The sequence below is a fragment of the Apaloderma vittatum genome, unplaced genomic scaffold (genome assembly GCF_000703405.1).
Source record: "Apaloderma vittatum isolate BGI_N311 unplaced genomic scaffold, ASM70340v1 scaffold12966, whole genome shotgun sequence".
NCBI classification, from domain to species: domain Eukaryota; kingdom Metazoa; phylum Chordata; class Aves; order Trogoniformes; family Trogonidae; genus Apaloderma; species Apaloderma vittatum.
In genome coordinates this window covers 1-25,541 of record NW_009723436.1, presented here as the reverse complement: position 1 = coordinate 25,541, position 25,541 = coordinate 1, and the positions used below count along the sequence as shown (strand labels likewise).

The window sequence follows — 25,541 nt, the reverse complement described above, 5'->3', positions numbered from 1 at the left end:
TAGAGAAAAACATCCAATCTTCCTCTATCTTCATTATTAAAAGTAAAACCTAAAAGCATAGGTCAATGATATATTACCTTCTGTTCAACAAATGACCAACAGATGGTGAAAGTTCAGGCTCCTTTCTCTTGCATTACACAGTCTTGCACTACAAAGTCCTCTGGTAAAGGCATTTTCACCTTCCACACCAAAATCACAGATTCATCAACACTTTAAATCTGATCTTCTGTTTCACAGAAAACAATTTCTTTGTGTGACTTCTGTCAGTCACCTAAAAGCAATCTACTAAGTAAAATTCGACAAAACCAGAGTGGTTTTACTTGTTCTTTTGCAAGGAATGCAGTAACGGGGCTTTAATCTTTAAGCACTTACTTTGGCTGACACTCAGACTCATTGCAGACAAACTAATGCCATTAGGATGCGACTCAAACTTTTTCAGGGGACTCCTATGCACCAAATAGTACTGAAGGGTAAATATAAGCCTATCAAAAGCATAGCTTAATAGCCACATGTAGGAATTGTTTTGAATGATGGTAGTGTACTAGTGTCGACCTATATATATTGTAACTCCAGAGGCCACACAAAATACACTGCAAGCTGCTTAGTATCCTGCTTCTAAGTTTGGACATAGACTTTTTTGAAGTTTATTGCAGAAAGGGCTTTATGTCTTTGGGTTTCAGTGTTTTTCAGCTGACGTTAGCATTCTTCTACTGTCTTGTTGGACACGGACTTGCTCTCTCACTGAAAGAGAACAGTGTGATTTCTTCAGGAAGTTTAAAACTCAGCAAATGAGCAGGCTGAGGCAGCTCTGACTCCTCAAAGGACTAGTCTGTTCCAAATCAGACTAGAATAGTTAGGTTTGAAACACTGAAAAAGAAAGACAGAAAAAGAATCTCTTGGTCCATGGAAAATGAGATAATACTGCCAGCCCAGGAGGAAGTCTTGTAGGAGCACTGTTACATGGCACAACAGTTTGAACACGGAGTTAAAACTTGGCCCCTGGAGGTCCCAGACACTACAGGCACCATTAACAATCTTTTCAGATACACAGTTCCTCTTGGGAGCACAAAACCCCCCATAACTAAATTTGAGGATTTTTGTATCATTTAAACACAGAACAACAGAATAAATATATATACATGTGGGCAATGGTTGAATGGTTGAGGTTGTGGCTGAATATTAGGTATATCGACATGTCATTAGATATAACAAGAAGGGATTTCTACTTGAGGTATTAACTTCAAATTAGGCTGACAGAAGACTGTAAAAAGATAACCATATATGCAAATACAAAAGATCTATGATTCCTCCTTCTACTTGCTAAAACAAGTGTCTTTGTATTAACTTGTTTAGCCTTCACATAAACTCATCTTGTTCAGTGTTTACAGACTGTTTGACTCCTACCCACCATCTGGCCCAGTCTTCTGCCAAAGTCCAGAAACGCTGATGAGAAAAATATGGTTAAGTAAAAACGAATGAATATGCACGTATTTTTGGGAGGCAATTTGCACCTTGTTTTCAAACGGGCTACCTACTTACCAGTTATATGCACTATTAATCAAGCAGGATTTAACTGAGATACCAGAATACTTATGTCAATTTAGAGATCAATTTCAGGTATTGACCTGCAAGTGTCTACATGTCTGTAAGATGTCTAAGTTGTAATTTTGTTTTATATTCTTAGCCTACTAAATCTTTCTAGATATGAACCAACACAATAGAAAACCAGGAAAGACAGCTACTTACAACAAAGAAAACTAGGCTTTGATATATTAAATAAGGATCTATAGTATCTTACCATAACATTCCTTTCATAATGTTCGTGCTCTTTCTCAAAATCTATTACATAGCCATTTAGAGACCAAATAAACGTCAGGTCTAATGTGGGATCATGGGATGCAATGCACTGCATGGTAGCGTTCTCTCCAACGGTGACATCAACATTCAACGGAGCTAAAGTAATCCTTGTAGCTTCTGTGAAGTTAACAGCAAACATGGGAAATTCCAGTAAATAAATATTTATCCAAATGTATGCTCAGCTCCTTAACTGTTTGATTATACATTAAACTGCTTCCTCAAGCTGTAGTTTACATGTTATTCATGCAGCTACATTTCAAAGGACCAAGCAAAACCTTTCACAGCTGAAATGTCTAACTTGTATTTAGCTGTCCTTTGAAAATGGTTATGTTTTAGTCTCTGAATCACATTACTGTCTATTTAAAGATATTTTTATTCATTGACTATCTCAGGTAGAAAGAAGACAGATGATGGATTTTATGTGACTTGCATTGCATTCCTTGTTTTAATTACAGTACTTCTTACATTTTCAAACTTGTTACTTTAACGAACAGAAGCTTTTACTCAGTTGTCAGGCTGAGTCAGGTTTCCATTAGAGCACTGCAGAGACTGAGAATTTATCTACTGAGAAACAATATACTGGATGCATAACAAACTATGCAAATAGTTACATGTAGAAAGGAAGAGAAAATGATACAACAAAAGGAAGAAAACTTTATATCCACCATCAGTGTCCTTTACTATTACAGGAACAAAAAGAAAGGCAGAGATCTCATGATACTTTCTAGACAACTTGCTTAATGCATCAAACTCATATAGCAAATTAGCAACACTGTTCTGGAAGATACTTGCTGGATCACTGAGATCTGTTCTTTTTCTTTCAAATATGAGAGAAAACAAAAAGCAACATAATATTTTCCTTATGCCATGACATATCTTTCCCACCAACAGGAGAGTGGGAGTAGTGTACCAAAACCTAGAAGACAACAGCTGCTCTTACTGGTTAAGACCTAGGTCGGAACATGCCCCAAGGAGCACACTACACCTCACCATACACAGAACAGAAAAAATCCTCAATAAATCCAACACTTCTTGTCCATCTGCCTTGGTGAGAACCCTTCCCATGGAACCCACTCTAGTAATCTAAAACCTGCTTAATACTGACACTATGAGAATGGCACAACTACTGGCTTTTGCAGAATGGAGTATCTCACTGGGCACTGGAGCAATCTGTCAACATCTGACCTCTAATGTCTCAGATCTGTTCTAGCCTTGTGCCTGTACATTCAGCATTTGTTTCTACCATCAGTGATTTTCTAAATGTTTACATAAAATACTCTACCAGTCCAAGTAGTTGCAGAAAGAGTGGTCCAGTGGCAGTGAATAAACAGTGTGTGTGAAAAACCATCAGTCTCTACAGCGCCTGTCAGCTTCAGATTTAGATATTCAATGTCCTGTAGTCATGCGCAATGTTTGAGAAGCTTTATGGGCCACATAATGTGCCTGGGAATACCATTTGCAAAGCATTCTTCATCAACACCCACCACTGTCTACAATGTGAAAATAATTTTAAAATGTCATCTGACCCTTCTGTTACTGCTGTGATGCAAGAGAGATGTCTTAATCTTTTGGTTTTCCTTTTTAGATGAATCATAGTAGAATTCTCCAAAATTCTAAGACTTTATAACTAGTTTATGCGGTTTATAAACATATGCCTTAAGTGTTTTGCTGCATGGACTGAGCATGCAAACGTTTTTCCTGATTTTAGAAGACATGACACAACTATCAAAGGACTGGATATTTATTTACATAATCTTTCAAAATAATTCAATGCCTAAAGGTAATATTAAGACATATAAAACTGCAGAAGATGATAGAAAGTAACTGCAAACATTGAACATACTAGATTAATCAAAATAAAGTCTTACAGTTCATTTGGTACAATAAACTTGTTATAAATCAGCCAGAGAAATGTTTTCATGCGATCTGATTATACAGATAAATTCTTACATTACTACATCAATATTGTGGCATTGAGATGTCACATCCAGCATGACATCTGGAACACACATTAAAAAAATGTACTTGATAAATTCATGTGTTGCCTGGTCTAGTCGAGAGGTGGCATCCCTGCCCACGACAGGGAGGTAGGACTGGATGATCTCTAAGGTCCCTTCCAGCCTAGGCCATTCTATGATTCTATGATAAATGACTCTTCTATAATCAGTGATACTTGATAGACATAGCTATTTATGAAGATCCTCCTTCCTGTCTGTATTCTACAGTCCTTTATTTGAATTCAGATATAAAATACACAATTAGGGATATTCGATCAGTATTCAACCAGTAAATACTAATCCCCATAAAGGAAGAGAATTAAATAGTGCAATATGTATTTTTTAACTACAATGCTTGCTCAGACTTGCTTATCCCACAAAGAATAAAAAAAAGACAAACTAAGGAAGGTCACTAAAAATCCCATTTCTTTGTTTGAGACATGGCCCCTGAATTAGCCTTAACCTGAGCACTAAGCTACCAAATTGAATAAATGCATCAAAATGTGTCGATTGAATTATCTCTTATGGAAAAAACAATCCTGAAAACTGAGATGCCATCTCAGAACTGGTGCAAACATACACAGTTTCTACTGAGCAATATGCTTTAAAAATATCAATTCATTGTTTAATGAGCAACTCAAACTGTACGAAAAGACATAAAATGGCCTGCAGAAGTAGTACGATGCTGGAAGAAAAAGTAGTGATTTTGAATTAAAGGATTCTACGTGAAAGAAACTAATGCAATTCAGAGGTTTACCTGTCATTTCTAGAACACCAGTGCTATTAGCTTTTCCTCGGTTATTTTCTGCAAAACAGGTGTAGCGGCCCTCATCCAGCTTTGTGACATTGATAATTTCCAGGCTCCCATCATCCCAGATGCGTATACTATTACAAGTGCAAAAAACACATCAAGAGAAATTAAGTGTTTATATTAGAAGCCCATACTTCCACTAGAATTGTAGTAAGTGAAAGAACAAACCACAGAATTCTCTTGGAAGCTCATATCTAACTACTGCATTTATAAACACTCCAATAGTAAAAAACATTTAGGTAGACTGTGGCATGATCAGATGCCTCACATTGCTGGAGCAAGAGAATGTACTTTTATTCCTTTGTAGTCATTCAAATATTTATTACAGCTTTGTGATCCAATTCAATTCTGAAATGCAAACGCCACCAGACAGACTGGTTAACGTTGCACACCCTGCTTGCTACTTGGATCCATGCTACTAGTAACATTCTGGCATATCATTTTTCTGAAATTACACACCCTCCCGCCTCTGAAATCTGCAAAAGTGAGAACTAGCCTGCAGGGTAAATAGAAACATAAGGCAGAATTTCAAATTTACAGCACCTACTAACAGTCAGTACTAACCGGCTCCCATTTACAAGCAGTTCTGTTCCTTTACTCCATGAGAATTTTGGCTTGGGAGCAGCTTTAGGCTTGCATTCAATGATTACACGTCCCCCTTTGGCTGCTAGGATTTTCTTCTTCATAGGGTTCAGTTCAAAAGTAGGAGGTGAAGCTGAAAGCAAAAAATTAACATGAGTATTGCTTTTAGCGATTTTCTGCAGAACACAATTTGTTTGCAACATGAAGGTAAATGACAGAACTATTGAAGTGTGTACAAGTGTCCATTATTCAGAGCACTAAGAAAAATATTAACCATAGAGACGTGGTGAGAAGTAGATGATGACCTAAAAGACACAGAAAAAATCGTTACGTAGTTCTATGCTGTGTTACACCAGAGGTTTCTTTCTGTTGATTTCTGAATCTCCAAGTTTAATCTAACAAGATCAAAGTCCCCAGAAATCAATAGAAAGTTCCTCCCATTCAAAGGCCTTTTGATCAGTCCTAATAAAATTTAGATTCTTGGAGACCAATTTCTGTAAGAAGTCGCTCACTCAATCACACTTTCAAATAGTAGTTGGGTTTACTTTACAGTGGTTTTAACCCGCTTCTAGCAACTTTAAAGCTGAGCTCTTCTTCTTTGCAGTTTTCTGTTTGGCCAAATGGCCATAGGTGCACTCCCAGATGTAAAAGAGAAATAAGGTGTGAGTGTAGCAAGCACCACACCTAAGTATCTGAGATCAGAACTTTGCTTATTAATCTTCCCTTTATTTGCACACAAAAAAAGGAAAAAATGCTTTTAATTACGTTGCGTCTTGGCATACCATCATTGTTAATCATGCCAGCAAGTGTGTGCACAGCTTGAGGAAATAAGGCTATTAGTTAATTACAGCAGTACACAGAAAAACTCTGATAGATGTCCATATCTTACCAACACTGAATTTTGAAAATGCATGTGCAAAAAGTGCTTGTTTCTGGGTAATTCAGGCTCGTAGTGAGTAAAGAGTCATGGAGGAACAGTGAAGGATGGTGTATTGCTCTCCAGTGGGTTTGGGAAGTCAAGTATTGTTTAGGTCTTGGAAAGCATAGAGGCAAATGGGAGATGGAAAGAATTCAGTGTAACTTCAGCAGGGAAATCATCTAGGAAAGTCATGTCATAGAGCCAGTACACCTGCTCTAATGACATCAGTAAAAACTTCAGAAATTATTTTAAGCCTGAGCACTCTCATCTGAAAGCCAAACTTTCAACAGGATGTTCCTTAGGAAAACACTATGGTTTAATAGCTACATCCTGTCATTAAACAGGACAGCTATATTACACATAAACATTACAGCTGGTCTTAATGGGTTCACAGAATCACAGAATCACACAGAATCACAGAATCACACAGAATCACAGAATCACACAGAATCACAGAACGTTAGGGGTTGGAAGGTACCTCGAAAGATCATCTAATCCAACCCCCTGCCAGAGCAGAATCACCTACAGTAGGTCACACAGGAACGCATTCAGACAAGTTTTGAATGTCTCCAGAGGAGACTCCACAACCTCCCTGGGCAGCCTGTGCCAGTGCTCTGTCACCCTCACCGGGAAAAAGTTTTTTGTAACGTTTTTGTGGAACCTCCTGTGTTCCTGACACTCACTCTTGACATATTTATAAATATGAGGTCACCCCTCAGCCTCCTCTTCTCCAAGCTGAAGAGACCCAGCTCCTTCAGCCTTTCCTCATAAGGGAGATGTTCCACTCCCTCCATCATCTTTGTGGCTCTGTGCTGGACTCTCTCAAGCAGTTCCCTGTCTCTCTTGAGCTGAGAGGCCCAGAACTGGACACAATATTCCAGATGTGGCCTCACCAGGGCAGAGCCGAGGGGGAGAAGGACCTCCCTCGACCTACTAGCTACTCCTCCTCTAACACACCCCAGGATGCCATCGGCCTTCTTGGCCCTGAGGGGTTGTAGAAGGCAAAAGCAAAGTGGAGAGCCAAGAGGAAGAGCTTCAAAGTCCTGGTGACTGACAACATGGTTTCTGACAAAGCAGGTTTTGCCCCACAGAGGATTGAGCATCAGTGTGCAAAAAGGAAAACACTTCTCAATCAGTTTTGCAAGCTTAGGAGGGTAGATAGCATCTCTACATGCTTCATGTAATTTCTGCACTACCAGTTCCTCAGAGGTGTAACAGCAGCAAGCAAACATCAGAAATAATACAGCAAACATTCCTCATTAATTTGTAACGTGATTCCTCAAGTCATTGCCAAAACCCACCTAGGGAGCTCAAATAAACCACACCTCACCTAGACTGAGGGTTCTTAGCTTTATCTTCACAGGAATCTGTTACTGAACAATGCTTACAAATATGACTGTTGTCTTACTCAAACCTGTCATAGTAAATAAGAGTACATAAACTCACTGACCCACAATCTTCAGTTCAGCATTTGCATAAATAATTCCATGGGTGTTTTCTGCTATACATTGATACATGCCAGCATCGTCAAAGGTCAGACTTTGGATTCGTAGTTCACCTTTCCGGAACTAAAACAGAGAATCAATAAAACAATAGGATATTAATATAGACTAGGTAAGCTGAAGAATTCACATTCACCCACATTTCCTCATTTTTTATTTTTTTTAGTGACAGTGTTCAGAAGAGAGTCCCTCAGACAACATTCAGGCACCAGGGAGATTTTATTTTATTCATGTTAACGTTACAGTCTTTGTGACAATGTGATCACCTTCTATTTTTAAAGAAAGATTCAGTGTTGATTGGTATTTTTCTTGAAAAGTCCTGGCTGAGTGACACTAGACACATCTACTCTTCTGTTCCCTTTTACCACACCAATGCAAACACTACTGATTCAGAAATAAGAAACAATGAAAAAAGAAATTAAATTCACTTTAGGTATATAAACTTTGTTTTGATACAAAAAAGAAAATGTTGTAAAACAAAATGAAGTACTTCATCTGTTTCTAAAAAACAGTGTATAAAATGCACAAAGTGCAGTGGAGTCTTTTGCAAATTAAAAATACATGTGAATCCTTTTTTTGAAGATCATGTTAATAAATTCTGTTTTCTTTTGAAAATCAAGCTGAAAAGCTTTAAACCTCCTCTGTAAGTCAATTGGAGTGCATAGAGCAGTGGAAGATTAAAAGAATATTATTTATCTGAAAAAAAGAAGAGATTAACAGAAACGTGCTTCTTGCACCGTTTTATTAAAATACACTTACATCAGATTTTCCACAAGGGATCTTTGTTTTGTGCTATGTGAAATACCTATTTAAAAACTATCTGACTTAGAAACAAGTTATATTTTCAAGGCAATTTAAATATTTTTGCTCTTTTCCATTTGGAAATCATCTCATAATAGTAAAACACAGCATAATCTTCTGGTGTACTACTGGAGAATTACACACACAGCTTTCTGCAATCCGGCATGCAGATTTTGGCCGTGAAAGCCAAGCTCAGTGGGGACCATCAAGCAATTCACTTGCTAAATTACTTGTTTGTAGTAACTACTGAAGTTAGAAAACAGCATTGTTTTTTCAGGTTTAAGTCATCTCCATATGGCAGATGGTGATATCCCTGCTCTCCCTCCAAACTCCCACACTTCTCTTAAGATAAGCAGCCAAAACAACGCTGCTCATTGTCTTGGTTTGTCTTCTTGCCAAGATCAGCATCACTGCAGCTCAACAGATGCAGAATTACATTGTGCCCTCTTCTGTTCTCTTTGTTCTTTAACGGTTCATCATAGAGTATGAGCAATGGATATTAAATACATTGTTGAAAACCCTGGATAGAAAATCTACTTCATTCAAACAAAATCTCCCATGCAATAAAGTTAAGCTTCATATGACCTAAAACAATAGAGTTTTGTGATATTCGGTGGCTAAAAATATATGGAAAAGTATGTGATCTACGAACACTACAGATAATTTTAAAATTATTCTTTCTTCTCCTGTCTCTACTGACTCCATTTTTCTTGTCTTTTTAGACACACTCATGTTTAATGCGATCAAAAGGACTATTTTTTGGAGAAGATGATAGACAGTTTTCATCCAGGGAAAAAATAGCATTTACTGATATAAGCTTGGTGAAAAAAAGATCTTCACCTCCCAAACAGGTGGTAAAAAGGCAAGTTCATAATCCTGAGCTGAACATTTAAATAGTCTGAAGAAATAAATTTCATTACTGGAGAGGTGATTGAGATAAAACTTTGAAAAATAAATTTTACTCTCTAACACAAGTGGAATCAGCAAATATTTTTATTATTATAACTAATTTTCTTTTAAGCTTTTAAAAATACATGCTTCAAAAAATCATTTCCATCAGCTTATCAGTCAATTCTGCACTAAGTACAGCAACATACTTACCGAGGCACCATTTTTCAGCCACCTAATTGTTGGGATGGGCTTGCCCGTAGCAACACAAGGCCAGTATAGGTCACTGCCTATATCCTTCTCTGTGTCATTGATATGTTCTACCCATTCAGGAGAGGCTGTAGAGTAAAAAATATGTCACCTTGTAAATGGAGCAGGTACATATTTAATCAGCATCACAATCTATTAATTCCACGTCCATTTGCTTGATACTTCAGAGGCCACACAAAGTAATGATGATAACTTGGGCAATGCACCAGACAAGAAAGAATGAAGATGTTTTTGTCTTTCCACATAGACTCAAAATAATTTAAACCCACTTTTTATGAGAAGAAAACATGGTATTGAAATAATGCTTCATGGATGTCCAAAGGTGTAAGACGTTACTGCTTACACTGACCTATGAAAATTAAAAAAGTCTCTTAGTCCAGAGAAGATATTTAAGAAATTAATATTGAAAATGTCCCAGCTTTTACAAAGCAAACCAATCTATTAGCTTTAGCTATAACAACCAGTAACAACCTTCCCACACCAACTTCTGGATTTATCCCACTGAAGTTAGAATCATAAAATCATAAAATCATAAAATCACTAAGGTTGGAGAAGACCTCAAGTCCAACTCTCAACGCAACACTACCATGGACACCAAACCATGTCCTGAAGTTCCAGGTCTTCATGTTTTTCAAATACTTCCAGGGATGGTGACTCCACCACTTTCCTGGGCATCCTGTTCCAGTGCCTCACCACTCTTCCAGTAAAGACATCTTTCCTGATATCCAATCTAAACCTTGCCTGGCACAACTTGAGCCCATTTCCTATTATCCTGTTGCCTGTTACTTGAAAGAGGAGACCAACACCCACCTCACTGCAATCTCCTTTAAGGTAGCTGTAGAGAGCAATGAGGTTTCCTCTCAGCCTCCTCTTCTCTGGAGTAGACAATCCCAGCTCTCTCAGCCGCTCCTCATAAGACATGCTCTCCAGACTCCTCACCAGCTTCATTGCCCTTCTCTCAACTCACTTAAGCACCTCAATGTCTTTCTTGTCCTGCACCATCCGAAACCAGACACAATACTCAAGGTGCAGCCTCCACAGTGCTGATTATAGGGGCATGATCATTTCCCTGCTCTTGCTGGACACACTATTCCTGATCCAGGCCAGGATGCCATTGGCCTTCTTGGCCACCTGGGCACACTGATGGCTCATGTTCAGCCGGCTGTCCACCAACACCCTCGGATCCTTTTCAATTGGACAGTTGTGACCTGAGTGAAGGACCTGGACTTGGCCTTGTTGAACCTCACAACTGGGCTCAGCTCATTGATCCAATCTGCCCAGATCCCTCTGCAAAGTCTTCCTATCCTTGAGCAGATCAACACTCCCACCCAATTTGGTGTCATCTGCAAACTTACTGAGGGTGCATTTGATCCCTTCATCCAGATCATTGACAAAGATATTAAACAAGATTGGCCCCAAATCTGAGCCCTGAGGATCACCACTTGTGACTGGCTGACAACTGGATTTAACTCTGTTCATCACAACTCGCTGGGCTCAGCCATCCAGGCAGTTTTTAACTCAGTGGAGAGTACACCTGTCTAAGCCGTGAGCTACCAGCTTCTCCAGCAGAATGCTGTGGGAGACAGTGCCAAAGGCTTTACTATAGTCCAAGTAGACAACATCTACAACCTTTCCCTCATCCACTAGGTAGGTCACCAGTCAAATCATTTGACTGAGCGATCCTAACCCAGGTAATGTTCTGTACAGTCAAAAGAGACAGAAATCTTCCAAAGGTAATTCAGATATTATGTATGATCTTTTCATGCAACAGTTTTGTAGCATAAGTCTCAGTCAAGTCAGTTTACTTGCGATGACTCCTCTAAGAGCAATAACATGTAATTTTTCAGTTCCCTCATTTAAGCAAATGCATGAAGGGAAGGGACAGAGGCTGGAGGAATAAAGATCGAAGTTTAGCTAAAAAGAGAGAGCTAATACAGTTAGAAAAGACAAATGAAACCAGGAAACAAGAGTGCATAACAAACCTAATGGTCTCTTTTTCTTCCTGGAAGTTCTTTCACTTCAAGTACTCTAAATCTATTTAATTTCCATTATGTATAACTACATTAATAGTAACACACATTACTGTCAAGGTGTATATACAGTTATCATAACCAAACAAACTGATTAGTTTTTCAATTAAGACACAAACATTATGTCTGGCATCCAATGCATGAGTTTTGATTTTACTTTATTAACTTGGACAGCAATGTGTCAGGATGATGCTATAAGTCAGCACTAACATCAAGTGTGAGAACACTGATACTTCCAACATAAGTAACAGCAACATAGATCACGAAGAATAAAATTGTTCTACCTACCTTGTACATAAACTCTTGCTTGATGTTTATCTTTTCCTTTGTAGTTTTCAGCTTCACACTGATAAAGTCCTTCATCCTCATACTGAATATTGAAGATCTTAAGAACTGCACCAGACATGCTTATCTCAGCACTGGCTGGCAGGGGTTCAAGGTATTTACTCCATCTGAGTTCAGGAACCGGACTTTAAAAGGTACAGTAAAGTAAAAATCAGCATGTTCAAGAACTGGCTGTTAAATTGCAGACTAAAAAGAAGTGTTTGATGATGAAACATGTATTTTCATTCCTTGCACTATGAAAGCAAATAGTGCTCTACAGTAGCTTTAAAACACACTTACTTGCCAAGAGCAAAACACTCGAGCGTTACGTTTTGCCCCAGGAGAGCATACGTGTCCTTGAACTTCACCTTGATATCAGCAGGATACACTTTTGCACCTAACACAAAAAAACGAGTTCTCAGAAAAGGCACAGCAGAAAGCAATGCACCTATTAAAACTTCCACAGCTCAAGAAAACCCTTCGTAAAATTCCAGACAAAATTCTTATCTAGAGCAAATAAATAGCCTGGCCATTCATGAAGCCTGATTTAGCACTGAACTTTTAATAGTAAGGCAGAATTACCCAGCAATTAGTTATCTTTCTCTGTACAGTAATGTCTAAACATTTTTTACAGCATAATGCTTTAACATAAACTCATTTACTTGCATTTGAAGTGATGATGATGATGCACTGTGCGTGTGGGTAAACAGAAGCCTGAATCGCTATTTTCTACAGATTCTTTTTACAGAATGGAATATTTTGAATTATTGTGAATTTAAGCTCAATGTTATCTTAGTAAGGGCATGAAGGAGCTAGAGCCAGCAAGTCTGCAGCCTAAGGAAGGCACAGGGATGCAAATGTAATCAAATGTGATCCCTATAGGAGTGATCCCTATAGGAGTCCTCTTGCAGTTCTTTTAGATGAAGATCCCAGTGCAAGCACTGGCCATGGAAAATCTGGACAAATTCCCTGATTTGTAATTACTCAAACTCAATTGGAGTTCTTCACTGTAATAAGGGACATTTAACAGATAAAAAGGGTCACTGAAATCTTGATGATCTGTTTATGAGACTCTAGTGACAGTTCGAAGTGGCCAAAGGGAACTTGGTCACCATTTGGAAAACATGAAGTTTTCATGAAGAAATGCTGGAGAGTAATCTAGTACACAAAGCCACACAGGTGTTTTAGGGGATTGGCCACAATATGCAAAGCCCTTAGGCCACTGTTGGAGAAGAAATTTCAGCAGGGAAAAAAGATTTTCCATTTTCATGGGAGATTCCCTGAGGAAAAAATAAAATTAATTCCTGAAGCTGTTTATCAATTTTTACATAAAATTTCTGCTTCAGTCATACTTCCTTGAACCAATGACCAGATTAGGGATGAGTACAGGGGCTTATCAGATAAAACACATGGGGACTCTGGGTATGAGAACTCTGTTCTCCATATGGAAGGAAAATCATGAAGGAATCCAGGGAGTTTTCCTTCACAAAGTCTTCATCGTGGATGTGAATGGTTTGGACACTGTGCAGGAGCCTCAGAGAGCTGAAAGGAGTTATGAAGGTGCAAAATTAAAATACAGATGTTTAGAACACTACACATACATAGTATTTCCAATAAATACTTACGATCCGCCTGTGGAATAAGTGGAATAAATTTACTGAATACACTCTTTGTTATTGAAGGGCTGGACACGAAACACGAATAATTGCCCTTATCTGATGCTTCAACATTTGCAATGTAGAGATTGCCATTCGTCTGTGACACAAATCGTCGCTTGTCCAAAGCAATGAACACTGGGAACTCATTTAGAAGCCAGCGATAGCTGAGATCATCTGGAGGAAAACATTCTCTAGTCAATATTAAAAAACAATACTATCAGCTACTTAAGCCATGGAATACTGAATACACTGAATGTTGGGGTACCACTGCTCCAGGGCTGGTGACAGGAACTGGAATGGGGAGGGAGGAGATGGGCAGCTGGGTCTTCACCTCATGCAACTGAGAAACTGGGAAGCCCTCATCAGTTTTGCAATTTGGACAAAATCTTAGACTGTTTTAATGAGCAACATGTCTCAGTTCTTCAGCTCCTTGCAGTACTTAGAGACAGGTATGAAAACTAAAACATTATTCCATTTTACATGGCAGAAGGGATGCTAACAGACAAATTCAGCCCTAACGATGGACCTGCAGATGCTTGAGGTTATGGACATGATTCCTGCAGAGCGCTTCAGTAGCTAATGATGAGAAAAAGGCACTTCCAGAGCATCTCAACTCTAACCTTCTGGGAGTGCCTACTGCTGTTCCATGATTTGAATAGGTGCCCATAACCATTTCCGCTGAGGTGACTTACTTAATTAGGTGGAATGAAGCTGGGCCCTGTCCAAGCCCAGCAGAAAGTCTGGGATGACATAATGACACAGTGACATATACTCAAGTTTTTTAAACGGTCTCTCCTCCATTATCCAGATTAGTCTGAGCAAACTTATGTGCAGTATCAAAACTTGTTTGCAAATTCAACAATATCCTTTACATACAGTCAACTACAAGCTTATACGCAAAATGGAAACCTAATCTAAATGGTGATTTTCAAGCTGCACAGAAGTTACTGCTCAAGTAAACTTAAAGGAAACTTTTCAAAATAAATAATAATTTGTCTTTTACTCTTAATCATTTGAAAATAAAGCACTTCGAGCTAAATTACCTGGGTAGTGGTACGGGGGCTCACAGAGAAGCACTGCACCAACACCTTCTCGCACTTTAACCTCATAGCGTTCCTCAGGTGGAAAGGGATCCAGGTCTAGTTTAAGAAAAACCGTGGGAAGAAAACTTTGTTTAAAAATATTTTTTATTATTATTATTTTCATCCCTGTAGTGATTAATATAAAAGTACAGCAATATATGGCAGATGGATGGATGGACTGATAGACAGATAGATAGACAGATATATAGATAGATAGATAGATAGACAGACAGACAGGCAGATTACCTGTGGTCTTGTAACGCCAGTTTTGCTCATTTTAACTTTTGTCACTATCAAGTGCAATGAATTTTTTTACAATATTTTAGTCATCATAATCACAAACACCAGAAAAAAAATAAAATGATTGTACCCCTAAGGGTAGCCACGTGAGCTACATTGGAAGAAGGAATCCCAGGAAGAGATAAGAAAACAATTTTATGTTGTTTTTCAACTTGTTTGTCCAAAATGCAAGTTTAATTCTTTACTGTAACTTAAAGCGGCTTCTCTGAAAGGACCTGAGTGCCCTCCCTGGCAACTCCAGCAGCCAAGGACTGTTAAGCAGTTAGCTCAGGCACAACTTCTGTGCCAGAGGTTTGGGACATAAGTGACTCAGATCCCAGGAGAAACCTTAGTGGACCTTCTTCAAATCAACTTCCATGCAGCAGGATAAAGGGACTGCTGTAAAAGGACAAAGAAACAAGTCCTTTATGGAGCTATATACGATCCCGCAGCCTGTGGGTGAACAACATTGGTATCTGCAGAGGTAAGACAACAGCTGCATGAGTAACTTCAACTAGGTCAATAATTGCCCTTTATTTCTTTTCATTCTCATTTTATGTATGCAGCTTGAATTTAAACTATAAAAATCCTGAGGCAGGGAACGTCTCTCGTGAAATTTCTCCATGTCACCAAGTGCAGTGATACTGTAGAGATCCTCACTGGAATCCTGCTCTAAATGCTACTGTGGTGCAGACAGTACATCAGTAATAGCCAAGTGCAGGGCCTCTGAATGCAATGTTCTATGATAGAAATCATCTAAGTAAATTTCATTCAGATTACTACAGCTTTCTTCAGCAGAAGGCAGCAATCCAGCTCTACTAAATTCCCAAGGCTGGGATCTAGCTAAAACTTAAGAGCAGCCAGATAGAAACAAAAAAGAAAAAATCAGGACAGAGCTACATACAAAAAGATATTAAGTATTAAATAGAGATGATTCAGTACTGTAAAATGCAATGTATAGTTACATAGATTCAGTAGACGCTTTGCATTATCTAAAAATAATTAATTCCTTAACTTTGTAACAACTGCTACATTTACTAAATATGATACAAGTAAAAGATTCCTCCAAGGTCAGCCACAGCTGTCAGACCTAAATGACCTAAATGACTGCAAGAATCTAGGAAGTGAATGTTGCTACATTTGTCAAATGTGTGAGAGGAGCTCTAGGAGCATTCACACGACTAATCTGTGACTGTCAGAAGCCTGCAGAGTCTTCACCATAGCCCATGAGTCAGGGAGCACACTTTGCTAGCCAGTGCCAGGTCTTCCCCCTGCAGGCATCCCCAGCATCCCTGTATGCCCTGACTTTCATCTTTCTTCTGTGACTATTTCCCCTTAGGTCCTACCCAAGATTTAGGAAAAGTCTGGACATTATTATCTCAATTTCTGGCTCCATGAGTCGCTTCAATTAATAATTCAACAATAACTCACTGAGAAGGATGTCAAGTCAGTTGAGTGCTAAAGAATATAAAATGCTTACAAAACTTATTTTGTGTTGACCTCTGCAGACTAAGGCACTGAAGATACTGTTTTCACAGAGTAATAGAGCTATAGCATGTGCTAGCAGAAGACACTGCAGTGTAAATCGTGGCAATTCAAGCTAACAAATTCCTACACTTTGACGTAAACATGGGCTTACATCCAAAACTCAGAGTGGCTTCACTGCTCCTGACAGTTCCAAAGATATTCGACGCTACACAGACATATTTTCCAGCATCCCTTGATTTTTCCGGGTTACTGATAACAAGTCTGCCTCCCACCATACTGTAGCGATCCTTCGTCAGATCAATATCCCAGTTGTTGAGTTTCCACCTATTAAAAAAGAAAAGCCAGATATAAGATTTGGACCAAAAAAACCAAACCTGGTCAGAAATCTGATTGGCAAAATAAGTTCATAAGTTGTGATAAACTATAAAGGAAGCTATCAATATACTTCTATATATGTTTTAAGTTTTTTTTCAGCATGAGCCACAGACTTGAACTCCATAGATCTTTTCAATCTAACAGCTGCAGCCTGCTGCAGCCTTCTCCGAGATGTGAGACAGGTTAAAACCTGATTGTTGGTCATGCAGTAAAGGATGCTTATGCCAGCCATGAATGAGCTAGCTAGTGTTAAAGCACTGGGACTATAATCATATGCTCAAATAGGGATCTAAGGCCAAATTAGCTAAGAAAAGACTCCCTCTGCACCTTTAAATTATGGACTAATGAAACCTTCAAGAGCTTTTCGCAGACTTGCTGTAGGGGATGAAAATGTTTAGTAAAGCCTACTGTATCAGTGAAGTCAGTGCAAAAACAGTGACATGCCTGATTTAAGACTTTCGCACTACATTCAGAAAATTGCTGGTCATTCTTACCTGAATTACCATAAAACCCCACAACCAATTAACTGTAACTTTCATTTCAGGGACTACGAGAGGAACTGGGCGGCCCAGGTCTGGCCTTTACTGATTTAAAAGAAATTAAAATACATTGAGTAGGTAACAGCAGTCATGATTTAGATCTATATCTATTACTGTGTCCACAAGAGGGAGCCCGCAATCTTCTTTGAAAGGAACTGCACGTTTCCTGAGCACAAATAGGAAAGATGCAACTTAAATATATTTAAAGATCATAAAATTATTTCAGTGTAAATAGTTTTTGTCACAAGGTAAAGATAGCCATTAGTGTTTGCAAAGGAGAGTGCATACCCTGTGTGTTCTTTTCTTACTGAAGATATTCCAAACCACACAGAATACTCATTTGGAAGCTGAAATTTCAATTTTCATAGACAGCAACAATAATGAAAGTGGTATTAACAAGAATATAAACTGAAAATAAATAATTAAACGCCAAGGTTTTCAAGATGCAGTAAATAGCATTTAGGTTTTACAGGATTTTAGAGCTATCACTTCAGTCCTGTGAGACATACTATGTGTCTGTACTACAGATAATAATAAATCCTCTGTTCAGAAATACCGAGGAATAACTGCCATGAGGACAGCTTATGCTGCAATGAAAAAGTGGCAGAAGAAGATATATACTACTGAGACAGGAGAATTTTGGCTTGTAAGCTGTTGGAGGGCTAAGAAATGAAGATACAGTGCTACACTAAGAATAATGGTGTCAGGAAAGAAGGAAAGTGGCCTTATTCCATATTGCGATTATCATCCCATCAGCTATCAGTACTAATTGTCAGATCTGTCCCTAGCCTGAAGAGCTCTGGAAGTGTGAGGCAATTCTTCCAGAATGACTTTACTAGTCTAGATTTTGCAGAGTCAATGACAGATAAAGAAGAATGGTAAAATTTATGTGGAGCTTGCAATCCCTCTACATTGCAGACAGGGTGGACCAGTCTCTGGACAGACTGGAAGTGATGGGGATGATGCCAGAAAGGTGCCAAATCCAAGTATATCTCATGGCTCCACACCTTTAGTAATTTCCAAGTGCAGGGCGAGCAAACAAGTGGAAGAGAAAAATGCCATGTAGAAAAACTTGTAAAGATACTAGAGTCAGGGATCATATTCAAAAGGAGTATTCTAATTTCTCCTCAAATCCTTCAATCACAGGTGGTTCTGTATATGTAGACAACTTCTAAGCATATTTTTAAAAAAAGGCAATGAAGACTAGCTAAGCTGTTTTGATGGAGGAATACCACAGCTGACCACAATACTGTAAGAGATTTTAAAAAAAGGCCAGCAGACTCACCTGCTTCTTCTGTCCTAGAAGCAAGAGTCTAGAACATGCCTAAGTGGATCATATGACAATTTCATGAGATGTACCTCTTCTGCTGGCAAGAAATTCAGTCTTAATATGATGATAGCAGTTTTCTGCCCATGACTACATCATAAATTAGTCATGGTCTTAATAGTGACAATCTTAAATGCATTTTTCTGTATATAATGAACAGAAAATGGCTGAAAAAACTCATACAGATGCCCCGAGATCTCACAATGAAGCAGAATTACTCTGTGAAAGAGGCTATGCGTGAATCTCTACTAAAACCAGTCGATACGTTTTTCCAAAATCAAGTTTTTCATGTTTTCAATAGTATAGCCAACACATTCATGAGCTACTCTACAATACACTGGATGCAAAAGAAATGTAGGATGTAGAATATCCAGGTTCAACAGCCAGTCTTTCTTCTTTTAAAGTAGGATGAAAAAGCTGCTCTGAATCAAGAACAAGGACTTAAACCTCAATCATCCTTAGCATAAGCTAGAAAGATAGCCTCTCAATTACTTTTTCAAAGGTCCCTTTTTTGTTTTGCATCTGGATCAGTATACCTTTCAAAACCTGAAACATATAACACAATAGGAATCTACTGTTTTCAACACTGTATAGTTTTTGCCAAATAGAATCAAGGTTGATTCTTACTCGAAAATTCCCAATCTCCCAATTTTTTCCTGCCTTGAAGACTTTGTATCAACCTATTAAGACAGTTAATCATTTCATACCATAAGAAACATTCCCCAAGTAAAATATGTAAGACCTGAAAATCAAAACAAGAGAGATTACCTGTAAGTAGGAAAAGGAACTGCTCGAGCTCTGCAGTTCATTGAAACTTGTCCATCTGAAGATTCTTCTGGATAGATGGTATCGATGGGTTGCTCCTCAAACACGGGCCCATAACCTTTGTTTCCTTCCTCTGAAAAAATGTTACAGTTTGAAATTAATTACTGTTTAGTTAGTGGTCAAACAGAACCTGAATTTACATCACACCTTCTAGAATCAAAATGAGATGGCTAAATAGTGGGTCCCCCAAAATCAAGTTCCACATGCATCAGTAAAACCAGTGCAGTACGAATAATTGCTTCACTGACTTCCTTCACTCACTCTGCCTTCTGAGATCTGAAGTAACTCAAACCATGTTCCTGTAAAACTACTTTCCCTGCCTTCATTGTTGACATCATCAGTCACCTGTCAGAGTTTATGCTGAATGCGATGGAGATAATTATGAATTGAAGATATGCCCTTTTAGAAATGCAGTGAGATCAACTTATTTCACAGAAGCCAACAAATTCTCATCAAACAGGTCTAGACAAAAACCTCCTTATGCTAGAGACCAAACCTGAGAATTATATTGCTTCCAGAAGGTATTTCTGACTTTCCTTTCAAGCTCAGGTGTATATATACATTAACTTTCTCCCTTCCAAAATAATTTTTTTTTTAGAAAGTCCTAGGTCGAAAATAATCTGAGTTTGTAAAATAAGTCGTTTAAAGGTAAATAAATGCCAAATAGGTTTGACAACAAACTATTTTTTATAGTCTTTTATGCTCCATTTGCCGATGCTGTTGTAAAGGTCGCAGGCTTGGCCTGCCTCTCCTGCATTCCCTTCACCTTTATTTCCTCCAAGGGTACAAGACGGCTCCTTGGGGTCTGGAAAAGCAAGACAAGGGATGCCCTGGGAACACTCTCCTCAGTATATCCAGATGAAACTGTTCTTCTGTGAAAATGGCAAAAGTGCGTTCTAGATACAGAATGGCTCTGTGAGGAGATGGTGCATGCTTCATAAATCAAATTTTTCAAAAACACAGCTGTCTCATTCTGCAGGTCTCTGCTGAGACTGAACTAACAGTACAGACACCTGCAAGCAACTCATGGGAAAAGCAAAGCAGTGCATGACTGACACCAGGTTTAATTTCCACAAGTTCAGACCCTTGCTCCAAATCCTAGAGATGCCAGATGTCTGGCAAATGACTGCACGAATCTTGCTATACAAGGAAAACAGACAAAACAAACACAGGTTTCCTAGTAAGGTCTTCAGAGATAGCTGAATCATTTTAGCTTAAAAATTTCCAAAAGCAACAGGAAAATCCCAATATTTCACTGCCTATAAAAATCCGCTACATTTCTTGTAATGCTACATTTAAAAAATCTTCATAGATCAAAAGATAAATGGGCAATGTAACAGATGAATGTCCGTAAATTAAATTATGCTTTTGGAGTCATCCCCTTAAAAGTTTTACCTTTGGTTGTAAAGCATTTTAGACTAAATTGGACAGCTTTTAGAAAACTCAAAGGAGAAGAAATTATCCATCTATATAACCAAGGAATGTAAACTATGTCAGTGTTAAAATACAATATATATAAAAAACACTCCTTCCATAGATATCTTTTTATTGTTCTTAAGTTCCATATTTATAGATAAGACACTGGATTACGGTCTAGCATATTTCCACTAGCAGAAGACTGATTAGTGACAAAAAGTAAGTTCCCTTTCCAAGTTTTGTGGGAAAAAAAATAAAATCATAGTTTCCCTTGGGGACGGGAACAGGTTCAGAAGACTCTTATGCTAAGACACCTATGGTCTGACATTTTAATTTTTAAAAGCTAATTCATGTAATGAGAAGCCTTTCAAAGAAGCAAATACAGAATAATAATGGTTTCTAGCAGCAAATAGCCATCTCATTATGCAGACGACTCTCTCCACCTCAGGACTCAAATGATGTTACAGACCACTTAGGTGTTTCATGGCATGCATTTTTAATCCTGCCAGCATTATTAATTATATTGAGTGAACATCTGCTTCCCACACCTATCAAATATGCTTCATTATGGCACTTCTGCTGCAATCTACTAGGAACCTGGTTTCAGATGTTTGGTTGATCAGAAAAAGATGTGCAGACTCAATGTCAGGTGTGGCAACCGATAAACCTTCCATTTTCAGACGTCCGCTGAGTGTGGACCAGTGAAATCGCATGGGACAGAAAAGGGAAGAGAAAGTGTTTGCGAAAAGATCAGCAAGAATTGTTCACACTTCCAAGTGAAGTACCGTGCCTGTGTGATGAAGTTCGGAGGGTGAGAAAGTGCAGACTAAGAGAACAAGGAAAAAGATCAGCTCATTGAATACGTGCCTACAGAAAGAAGGGGAGAAGTAAAAGCAGGGAGAGGAAGAAGGAAAAGAATGCATTATATAAGCTGAGGATGAGAAGAAAAGCACATTTTATCTGTTCTCATCCTGCTTTAGGCAACAGGATGGACTACCTGATCTCTCAAACATCCTTACTGCTCTATTTTCAGGGTACATTTCCTGTGATTTGAATCGGAGAAAAAGCTATCACCTAATTCTGACTATCTGAGACATTCTTCAGAGAATTTTGCAAACAAGACTCAGACTTTTCAACAGTGTTAAAATGTATTAAGAAGTCCATGCAGAAGTCAAGAAAATCTCTACACAGCTGATGAAATCATGGATCTTATATAAGAACCATTGTTGCTGGAAGGTGTCCCTGTCATTCCTCCTCTACACGACACTTTTCAGCTGGGCAGTGTCATTTTCCCTCTAGGCACTCCTGCAACACCTCTCATGCTTGTCTGACTTCTTCGGTGTATGTGCTGTCTTACTAACTGAACCACCTGAAAGAGCCACTGCGTAAGACAGACAGATGTATCTGAAAGCTTTGCCATAGAATGGTCTAGGTTGGAAGGGGCCTTAGAGATCATCTAATCCAGACTCCCTGCCATGGGCAGGGACACCTCTCAACTAGATCAGGTTACTCAAGGCCTCACTCAATCCAGCCTTGAACAACTCCAGGAAGGGGGCATCCACAACTTCTCTGCACAATTTATTCCAGAGTCTTGTCACCCTTGTATTAGAAAATTTTTATCTAAGATCCAATCTAAATTTATTATCCTTTAACTTAAACCCATTTCCCCTTGTCCTATCGCTGGACATTCTTGTAAAAAGTCCCTCCCCAGCCTTCCTGTAGGTTCCCTTCAGGTATTGGAAGGCAGCTCTTAGGTCCTCCCAAAGTCTTCTCTTTTCAAGACTGAACAATCCCAGCTCCCTCAGCCTGTCCTCGTAGCAGAGGTGCTCCAGCCCTTGGATCACCTTTGTGGCCTCCTCTGAACACGTTTCAACAGATCCACGTCCCTCTTATGGTGGAGACACCAGAACTGGACGCAGAATTCGAGGTGGGGTATCACAGATCTTCATTTAAAAACACATTTCGGGGAATGATTCATTGAGTTCATGATAATAAAGAGTCTCCTTATCTTATCTGTCCTTTACATGAGCTTGCTGAAGACAGGAATAAGGTTGAGTAGTGGTGGGGAGAGCATGGTCACTTTGTTTGGAATTTGAGGATCAGGAGCTAGAGACATGGAGAAGACGTGGTAAGAGCATCCCAGGCTTGGGACACTGTGAAAAAGGGGGGATTCAGGAGTTAGGTCTGCAGCTGTTCTGTGGAAATGACAAAGCGATCTTGGGCTGCTTTGACATTATCATGATGAAATAGATAGGCCTAAAAAGAAATAGATATATCTAGGGAAAGGAGATGGCACAACTAGAAAACTGCTTGGGATACAGCTGGGGAGGGAATCAGAGAAACTGAAACAGAGAAAAAGGAAACTTCATATGGCATAAATAAGATGCCAGGAAAACATTGTCCAGTGTAGATATCATCATACAGGTACGATTTTTTGGTGGAAATGTGGACAGTGTTAGGGGAAAAGTGAAGGAAATTCTCACTGTCTACGAAAGGTGAACAGGGCTCACCCACACACACAGAGCCCAGTGTCTTCTCTCTTCCCAGCTTCTTTCCCTCCCAGTCCTGTTAAGCAGGGTTTGAAAATCCCTGTTCTGAGCAAATATTCCATGTCTGGAATATACACCTGTCTGATTCTACTAGTTGTTCAGAAAATTTCTTATCATCTGTGTTTCCATGGTTTGGCATTATCCCCATTGTGCCAAAATTTTATCAAATTTCTAACGATCTAGATTATTCACCAGCCTGTCTGAGACATGATGCAGGACATACATACTCCTAAGTTTCAGGGCAACATACCATCTTTTTTACTTTTGATTTTCTCAAATACATGCATTTTAACGCTTTTAAATACAGCAAATACTCTGCTGTGGGGTTTTCATTTCTAAAAATCACTAAGAAAAGGTAACTGATTACCTGATATTCCTCCTTACATCACCTTGGTAGATCTTACCAGATCTAGCATATTGAATCATCTAAAAAAATGCCTGACTGATTATAAAAAACTTCCAGTAAGTAAGACTTCATAATTTATTTTAGCAAATCTATTCCAATGTTTAACAATCAGAAGAATTTTCTTATTAACATCAAAATTTTAGTATCTGAAGAAATTTAACTTTTGGACCTTTTTACTGAGCTTTCCAAATTTAATAAAAGTTTCCATATCAGATCTGAATTTCATCTTCTGCTATTTTACTATCCTCTTGGGTGTCTCCTCTTATTAGTAAGAAATAATAAAAAACTGCCACCAAAAGTATCTGCACACAATCACTCACCTTGCTCATTATGTGCAGTGGAAGTCTTCTAAATCTAATATTTACATTCTGCATAGTATTACATGACTATGCCAGCCTGTTACTACCACAGACAATATAAAATATTGAACTCAAAACATGTATTTCATTGAGCTAGAACACTGACCAAAAAAACTCCCCTGTTGACAGAGAGCAGGGTTGGTTGCTTCTTTCAACATGCCATCCAAACTACTTTCAGGCAAGTCAATTTATTTTATTATCAGGTCATTCAGTCCTTACATGCATCTAATTAATTCTGAAAATCAATTTTACTCGTAGATTAAGGATAATGTCACGAAGTAAAGCTGATTACAATTATGGGGACAACTGTGTGTGTGAGCACAATGAGAAAGGGAAGTTAAAAATAGGCAGTATATTAAAGACTATCCTGATTTTTTATAGAGAGAAAAAAGTTCTTTGGCTTATTTTTTCCAATACAGAAGATTAAATAAAATCTGTTTACTACTGGCTTACCCCTTCTCAACTACAGATTGCACATATCACCTACGTTTTTAGGAGTTGTTTCATGTGTGTCAAATCATGGAACATAAAATGCTTTGAAAGGCTTTTCTTAGAGACAATCGGTGTTTGCAGCATTCCAGTATCTCAGACGTTAAAGAGATGACATAGAGGAGATAAGTTTAATAAATGAAGTTATGACAAGAATAATAACCTCTTTTTTCTCCTTTCTTTCTACCATGTCTACTTTCTTGTGTAGACTCTTTACATTAAGTGTAGGATTTATCTCACATGACTAGTCATATGGGCTTTCCTTAGAGGGGTCAGACAAGCATTTCCAGCAAGTAATTTGGATATCCCATTATCTCTTCATCAACCAAAGAGAAAGCTGAAACCTGTATCACATATCCAAGCTTCAGATGGTTAAAGTAAAGTGTGACTAATCTTCCCATAAGAGAGTCTGGATTTCCCTGACTGTATCTGTGCAACATGACCTGGAGACTCTCAGCTGAGTCCACTACCAAAAGTCGACTCCTGGCACTGAAACCAGAACCAAAGCCTTCTCCTGGAGCTGAACCTTCTGAGGTAGCTGTAGCACCATCAGTAGCAGCAAGAGGAACACAGTAACTTATCTTCTATGTACTCAAATGTTAAGATTGAGGAGGGAGGGTATGATAATGGCACAGCTCATTTCCACAACTGATGAGGGACTTATTATTATACACTTGGTTCTACTTGTTTTGCAGTAGCAGTCAGAAACCCCTAGAAGGTCTGAGAGCATGTGGTTGGGGAGTACTAAGAAAACATCATTATTATTAT

At 38.6% G+C, this 25,541-nt stretch overlaps 1 protein-coding gene across 1 annotated transcript; it reads right to left on the bottom strand.

Annotated features, from left to right (window-relative positions):
* Positions 1–372: 372 nt before the first annotated feature.
* Positions 373–19,631, bottom strand: LOC104269677 (contactin-1; the record flags this gene model as incomplete). The annotated part of the gene is made up of 12 exons (XM_009872128.1): positions 373–463; positions 1,799–1,974; positions 4,612–4,739; positions 5,230–5,380; positions 7,617–7,734; positions 9,571–9,695; positions 11,946–12,127; positions 12,282–12,378; positions 13,607–13,813; positions 14,683–14,778; positions 16,640–16,812; positions 19,498–19,631. Coding segments are annotated over 12 exons (1,678 nt in total), but the record flags the coding sequence as incomplete, so codon positions are not given.
* Between the last annotated feature and the right edge of the window lie 5,910 nt (positions 19,632–25,541).